The sequence below is a fragment of the Telopea speciosissima genome, chromosome 1 (assembly GCF_018873765.1).
Source record: "Telopea speciosissima isolate NSW1024214 ecotype Mountain lineage chromosome 1, Tspe_v1, whole genome shotgun sequence".
NCBI classification, from domain to species: Eukaryota; Viridiplantae; Streptophyta; class Magnoliopsida; order Proteales; family Proteaceae; genus Telopea; species Telopea speciosissima.
In genome coordinates this window covers 72,291,861-72,300,065 of record NC_057916.1, presented here as the reverse complement: position 1 = coordinate 72,300,065, position 8,205 = coordinate 72,291,861, and the positions used below count along the sequence as shown (strand labels likewise).

The 8,205-nt window shown below is 34.4% G+C and overlaps 1 protein-coding gene across 1 annotated transcript; it reads left to right on the top strand.

Annotated features, from left to right (window-relative positions):
* Positions 1–818: 818 nt before the first annotated feature.
* On the top strand, positions 819–6,162 carry LOC122651735 (NAC domain-containing protein 7-like). The gene is made up of 4 exons (XM_043845250.1): positions 819–835; positions 3,235–3,417; positions 3,521–3,792; positions 5,344–6,162. Exons 2-4 carry the CDS (start codon positions 3,258–3,260, stop codon positions 5,986–5,988), a joined length of 1,077 nt encoding a protein of 358 aa, XP_043701185.1. The 5' UTR covers positions 819–835; positions 3,235–3,257; the 3' UTR covers positions 5,989–6,162.
* The last annotated feature ends 2,043 nt before the right edge of the window (positions 6,163–8,205 follow it).

Sequence of the window (8,205 nt, the reverse complement as noted above, 5' to 3'; positions counted from 1 at the left end):
TCAGTGGCGGGTGGCGTTGGAGGTTGCCATTACGCAGGCACTTCTCTCTCTCTCTATCTATCAATCTTTCTTCCTTTGCTCATTTTCCACCTCCCTTCTTTCCCGCCCAAAAACTTTTCCTGCAATTCAGCTTCCTCTCTCTCTCACACATCATCATCATCATCAACTCCTAAGATTAGGAGAGGAGACAGTGAGCTAAGAGAGAGAGAGAGAGAGAGATAATGGATAATTAGGATTGGTTGGGTTCGTGATGTATTATTGTCTTATTTAAACCTACCTGTTCTCCATTCTCCCATTCCTCAGCCTTTCCTTTTTTAGGTTACGCATTTTTTTTCTTGTGGTTGTTCATTAATCTTTCTTCTCTAAAACCTCGGGATCTGATCCTTCCACTTCAGTAACAGTAATTGACGACAACTACTACCAACTCAGGGACAGAAGATAGTGAGAAGACAGGCACAGGTTTTCTTTTGGTTTTTTTTTTATAGTTTTTTTAGGGTTCCGAAGTACAAAACTGTCTTTTTGAAGTGCAGGGTTCAACTCCCGAGGATTTAGCTGTTCTGTTCCCTCCCTTCTACTTGGATTTCGTCTTTTTTTGTTTGTGCTTTTCGTTTGTTGCCTCTTGTTTGTTTGTTTGTTTGTCTGGTCTGGTTTACCTTACCACACCACTGTTGCTGTAAAGTCTAAAGTTGGTAGTTGGGAAGTTGGAGCATTTTCGTCAGAACTTTCGTCGTTTTTCATAGAATCTCCATCGATTCTCTGATTGGAAGAACTTCATCAAGTCGACCCAGATCCAAGAAAGACCCCCTCAGCAACGCATCTTTTTCTTCTTTGATCTGTGAGCCTCTTTCTCTCTCTCTCTCTCTTTCTCTTTGTTTCTCTCTTATGGGTTTCACGTAGACTTCTCTTTTTTGTTTTTAAGCTTAAAGAAATACTCTCCTCCATTGTTGAGTCTTCCGGATTTTCTTGCTCACATTGATCTGATTGTTTTTGTTTTCTTCATGAATGAAGAATGATACTGTGAAATAGTTACATTTAAGATCTCTTTGAAAATCTTGTGAGAAAATCTTTGAATCCTCCCTCTTTGGTAGCTAGCTAGATAGCTAGTGGTAGAATTATTTGGTTAACATGGAATGAAAGTGGGAACGAGAAGAAGATCATGGAGAGGATACCACCTGGATGGAAACTTAATTAGTGGAACCGTTTTCTTTTGTTTTGTTAGTTGAAAATTTTTTTCATGATTACTTTGGTTGGTACTATTGCATTTATCACACCTTCATAAATACTAAAAATCTTTCAATTTTTTAAAAAAAATTGAGAATTGGACAAAATGCTATAATGCTCTTGTTAATTCCATTATTAGTCATCATTTCTGATCATAATAAAAATGTACAGCATAAGATTGTGACTCCATTATCAACAAGTTTCTAAGTTTTCTTTCATTTCAAGTCCATGCTAGCTAGACATCAATTTTAGTTCCAAAATTATCGGAAGAAATCCCTCTTTGTTTGATGTGATTAAACATTATCAATATATATGTCTTCATTACTTGTAAATCCTTAACAGCTCTAAAAACATTTATGTAGATTACCTTTTTCTATAGGCTAATGATGCACATACACTGTTTACCATGTACACAGTTTGTATTGAAATTATTTTATTCAGGTAAAATAAGCTGCTGCTAGCCTGCTACCTCTCTTTCTCCAACAACAACAAAAAAAAAAAGAAAAAAAAAAAGGAGAATTTCTAAGTAGCAATAGAATTTGTTTAAGACATATTTTGGTTATCACTATTTCTAATTATACATTCTAACCTTTAAGAAAGGAATTTGCTTATTTGAAATAGAAATTTAAAGAAACTCAAATTACTAAAAATAAGAATTGATACTTGTTTTGGAATTTTTGATTAATTTAACAAGGATAGAAACCAAATTTAATGACTCATTCATGGTTGGTTATGTTCATATTGCATTGTCATCATCCATATCCACTACCATATTGGCACTTAAGTTACATATCATAAGTTAGTTGCTTCTAGAATAAAGCTTTTGTTTATATATTGTATCCATATAGTGAATGTGACCACTAGTATGAGTCTTTCTCTTTTCCCACAAGAAGCATAATCTAATTCCAAAGGCTTCTAAATGTACCATAGCTTAATTTTTTTTTATCGGTAAATCAAATTTATAGAACAAAAAGAAGGAATATACAAAGAAGGGGGGTCCAATCAACCTAAGAGGCTAAAAAGAAAGGCCCGAAAGTGAACAAAAATACAAACAACCCAACTAGCTCAATAGAAGAGCATTCACCCCCCATTTATCAATAAGGTAATAGTTTCGATAGGATCTTCTCCCCCTAAGGGTGATGGAGTGAAAACGATTCCTTACATCAGTAGAAATATCATGAATAATAGCAGATCTGGTGCGCGATTTGTTCTGGAACATCCTGAAAAATTTTCTCCATCCACAAGTGAGCAATGGTAGCACAAAATGCCACTTTGCCAATGCTTCCCACCTGATCACCTCCAAACTTCTTAGCAACCCACTCAGCTTCCACCATAACATCTAAAGTAGCTTAATATTCCTACTAGTCACATCGGCACTTGGTATTTTAATTTCAATATGCTTAAGATCTTGGTTTTTCTGTTGAGATACTTGATAATACCTTCAATGATATCAATTTTAGATTTCAACATACTTACCCCCAAAAAAAAAAAAAAAAAAATAGATTTCAACATAATTTTTGAAGAGACACTTGGTAGGTGTTTGCCCCCATTGTTCCTAATAATATGTTTTAACTTATTTGATGAAATGTTGATGAGCTAAGCCCCCTTTTATGGAAAGGAATTTAAATTAAATTTTGCTAATATTTCCCTAATACTATATTTTCTAATTATAAATTAATTGCACTAACTTAGCAAATTATTGTATTGAGGTTTTTCTTATATATCCTTGGTTAAATCTTTTCTTTTTTTCAAGCATCTTGTAATGTTTTCATTATTTTTTAGTGTCATTTTTGTAGTTCAAGTTCTAATATTACTAGCTAGGTTTGAAGATCTGGATAATCTAAAATTTATGAATAATTCTTTACTAGTTTTCTAGTGTTAGAAATTCTCACATCTTTAATTTGTTCTGTATTAAAATTGATATAGTTAAATAATCTTCCTTTACAACTATTGACCCTTTTTACCATTATGAAGTACCATCTGTATTGATAGTGTATGCTATGTGGATTGCAGGTTTGATTACTCAGTGGGAGAATATGAATACTTTTTCACATGTTCCCCCTGGTTTCAGATTCCATCCAACAGATGAAGAGCTTGTGGATTACTACCTTAGAAAAAAAATTGCTTCAAGAAGGATTGACCTAGATGTCATCAAAGATATTGATCTCTATAAGATAGAGCCATGGGATCTTCAAGGTAAGTACCAATTCTGCAAATTATTCTTATACATATACTTGAATTTCTTTTAATAGGTAATAGGGTTTGTTTTGTTTTTCTTGTTTTGTTTTTTTTTGAACAGAGAAATGTAAGATAGGAACTGAAGAGCAGAATGAATGGTACTTTTTTAGCCATAAAGATAAGAAGTATCCAACCGGAACTCGCACTAATAGAGCCACAACAGCAGGTTTTTGGAAAGCAACTGGAAGAGATAAGGCTATTTACTCTAAGCATAATCTGATTGGGATGCGTAAGACCTTAGTATTTTATAAAGGGCGAGCACCCAATGGACAAAAATCAGATTGGATTATGCATGAGTATCGACTCGAAACAAATGAAAATGGAACACCTCAGGCAAGTATCTAACATTTTTCTTGGTTTCTGCTAATTGATTAGTCCAATATTGCACATTAACCTATCAGAAAGGACTTCTCTCTTTTTCTTCTTCTTCTCCTCCTCCTTCCTTAGTGATGAATAGTTACATATTTAACTTTAATAATTGGACCCTCTGTTTTTGTTGCTAAAGATTAGGGTTAAGATTGTGCAATCAATCTCAGAGAAGCTTCTCTTTTTTCCTCCAAATGAGAATAAATGTTCTTATATATGCTTGGGAGTAAAAGAAAAGTAGTCTCTCTTGAAGTACAAGACTATTAGAAACTTACACAATCCAGATATAAATGTTAACCCAAATCACAAAAGGATATCTTTACCACTTTTAAGCTTTTCAAACTTAGATAAGAATATTAGGCTAATTTGCATTGTTTGCTTTGGACTACTAACTGAATATTTCCAGTTATTCATTGATATAGTAATAAAGTATCTTAACTAGAATAAGTCTTTAGTTTCTTGGCTTTCCCATGACCTGCCCTTATACCTCTATTGATCAATAGAAAGTCTAATACATTTTGTCTTTATTATTATTATTTTTTTTGGACTAGATTTGGAACTACCAATTATATTGTCCAACAATCTTTTTGCAGTCACCATCAAATTTTTTGCCAACCCACTGAAAGAAGCCACAATAAGTCACTTTCAGTTACATTCTTCTTATTTTTCTACTTATTGGACTCTGAAAGCAAAATCAATATGTATGAAATTTTCTCCATGAATTTTCATAAAGTAAATTCATGCTTTTATTATTTTCTTATTTTCATTGCCATTGTTTCTAATTAAAAGGCTAATCAGAATGGTATGTTTGGAATATTTCTCTCTTAGCTATTGCAAACATTGTAACATATTGTTCATTAAGATTTTCAAAGCATAGTATGATCTCTGAAAATTGCTTGCTTGTATATATTTTTTTCCTGTTCCTTTCTAATAAATTTGATTTACCGATAAAAAAAAAAAAGATCGCCGAAAATTTGCAAGAAAATTATCGTATCAGATTTTGATGTTACTTTAAAAACAAAAAATTCTAACCTAAATATGTCGATGTTTAATATATTAAATCAATAAATTATGATATTTAATCCATGGCCCTTATCTTGTATACATCTACGTATATGTACTACCTTCATTCGTGGCAGCCCCGGCTCAGCCCAACTCCTGTCTAAAATCTCAACCGTAGACTGAGAAGCCCAGGCCAGGAATTAAATTTTTTGGGTGGGTTTTACTGGGCTCAGGCTTACCCGACCAAACTTGCATGACTTTTTTTTTTGCTTTTTTCCAAGGATTCATTACTGCGTAGAAAAGAAAAATAAATACATAAAAACAAAGACCTAGGATTGCCAGGCCAAACTTGCATGACTCATCCATACTATTGTTGTACTTTGATTTGGATGGCAAGCTTTAGATGAATTCATTGGCAGGCTTTGCATGCATAGTGTATAGTTAGTAAAAGATTTCACACAAATTGTGTACTATTCTCAATTCCTTCTAATGGGATTTCATTCTTTATTGTTCCAGGAAGAGGGATGGGTGGTCTGTAGGGTGTTCAAGAAGAGAATAACAACTGTGAGGAGAGTGAGTGAACATGAGTCTCCATGTTGGTACGATGAACAAGTCTCATTCATGCCAGAATTTGATTCACCAAAGCGAATTGCGCCGCCTGATATGGCATATCACCACCCCTACTCCTGCAAACAAGAGCTAGAGTTGCAGTATCATCACAGGCCACATGACCCATTCCTCCAACTCCCTCAATTGGAAAGCCCAAAACTTCCACATTCTGCAACTAGTGCTAGTTGCAGTTCTGTAGCTGCATATGGTCTTGATGTTAACCATGGAAACACTTTGCAATCTTCATCATTCATGCAGGAAGAACAGATGCAACAAAGCCATTATCATCAACAAAATATGATGAACTCATTTTATAATGAACAAGCAGTAGATCAAGTCACTGACTGGAGAGTTCTTGACAAGTTTGTTGCTTCTCAACTTAGCCAAGAAGATGCTTCCAAAGAAAACAATTACTCCAATGGTACAAATGCCGTCGTCTTTAATGTTTCTGATCAAATGAACATCCTTGTTCGACAATCCAATAAGCAAGAAGTGGGATCAGATTATGCATCTACATCAACCTCAAGCTGCCAGATTGATCTGTGGAAGTGATGACTACTACTACAGTTATGCAACAATAATAATATATACTGATCCTAGGAATTATAGTTAAACAAAAGAAAGAAAGAAGGCATCATGATTTAGATTCTCCTGTACATAATAAAACTAAATGGTAAAACTTAGTTGTTGGGCTTCTTCTTTGTAATATTGATTACTACTACTGTGTCAGTCAGGTCAGGTGAGGCCAGAAATTCCTACTCTCAGGTGAGTATTGAATTGTTTTGCCTTGTGGAGTAGCACTCTTGTATGTAATGGACTTTATTATGTTGTCCATGTTCTAACAGCTTTATGAGCTGTGGGATCGGCTGGTGCTCGATTCATAGTTGTCTTTGTATGTTCTACCTAAAATAGCTAGCTAGCATTATTAGAATAATAATAATATTTTGTTTTTGTTTGTAGTAATTTCTAAGCATGTTTTCTGTTTCTTGCCTTATTCTGTCCATTTCTATTGGTACTATATATATTATAACAAAAATTTACTCCATAGCAGTATTATATATAACCGGATAAGTAAAATCAGCAACAATATTATTTTGATTATTATCATGCTTTCTCTCTAACAAATCCAGATCTTTAAGTTCTGAAAGCTTTTTACACACACTATGCCAAGATGATCAAGATGATAAGGAATCATAGAGGTGGCCTTACCTTAAAGATCACCCAAGAGAGAGAGAGAGAGATCTACTTGATGATAACTACTTATTACCAAACAAAATTTTTTTTTATCAATGATGTGAATGGTAAGCTTTGGTAGGCAGGCCTTGGTGCAACGATAAGGTTGCTCCATTGTGACCAGTTTAAGTCTGAAAACAGCCTCTCTGTTAAAGTAGGGGTAAGGATGTAGGCATTATGACCCTCCCTAGACCCGGATTTTTATCCTCTAGTGCGGTGCACCACACTTGAGAATCCAACTATATACCCAACATTCGAGAAGATAAAAAGATGTCACTGCCCATGTTTTTAGGGTTGGATTCTCAAAGTGTGGTGCACTGCCCTTGAGAGGATAAAAATCCCCCCAGACCCAGTGGCAGGAACCTCGTGCAATGGGTAAGCCATTTGATATGAATGGTGAACTTTGGTGTCTGGCACGTGAATGGAAGACAATCAATTAAGGAAGTAATGACTAACTATTAATAACCTGTTATATTTCAATTGTAAAGCTTGAACTGATCAAACTGTTAGATGGAGCCCCACTTCATGCATAGGCAGAATGAGACGGCACCTGTGAAACCTAACACGATGCAGAGAATAATGGAAATCGCAAATACAATCACACAATACGCACAAAGATTTACGTGGTTCGGCAAGGTTGCCTACGTCCACGGTGCGATGAGATCTGTTTCACTATCAATGGAGAATAGGGTTACAGTCGCTCGTTCCTCACACCTCTCTCAGATTTTCAATACTGGGAAAGAACTCTCGCTATAGATTTTTAGCGAAAACCCTATCAGCAATCCATCATCAGAAGTCAAGACACCAAAACTTCAATAGCACCGTACACAAGAAAGACCCACGAGGGAAAGACGAAAGATGGCTTTGATACCATATTAAATTTCAACCCAAAAGTTCAAAGTTTAGATAGAGGGACCAATAGATATATGAAGATATATCAAAGGTCCTAAACAACCGTTGTGGGACTATAACTCTATACTCCCAACAAACTGCAAGGTCTACATAGTGAAGAAGGCACTAGTAGGTACTCCTCCTTGATTTGCATCAAGGTTTTATTCTAAGTCATATAAAATTTAAAGGTTATATACTTCTCACTTTTAAGAAGCTTATTAAGGAAGACTAAATCATTTCAAAAAAAAAAAAAAATGACTCAATTGATTACTTAAGAAGCTTTACCATTGTATATATTTGCTATCATGAAGAAACTATGCGAGCTGAAATCTAACTAGACACAAGTAGAAGGAAAATGATTATTTGATAAGTATTTGTCTTTCAAATACACATTATTCCTTAATCATCAAATACAAATATTTAGCTAATAAGACATAAGTTGGTCCAGTATTTTTTTTTATGAGTAATAAAATATCAGATAAAAAAAGAATAAAATTTAAACATGCAAGTAGTATCTTATCTTGAGTGACAAGCCAAGACTAGAAAGACACCTAAAAACAAAGAATCAACAAGAAAAGTCAATAACATTAGATTCCAGACACAACAAAGAAAACTAACAAAGACATGAAAAAGACCCAAAAGACT

Coding starts and splice junctions, on each gene's coding strand:
- LOC122651735 (XM_043845250.1), top strand. CDS start 3,258: ATGAATACTTTTTCACATGTTCCCCCTGGTTTCAGATTCCATCCAACA. Junction 3,418..3,520: donor AGAGCCATGGGATCTTCAAG/GTAAGTACCAAT, acceptor TTTTTTGAACAG/AGAAATGTAAGATAGGAACT. Junction 3,793..5,343: donor ATGAAAATGGAACACCTCAG/GCAAGTATCTAA, acceptor TTATTGTTCCAG/GAAGAGGGATGGGTGGTCTG.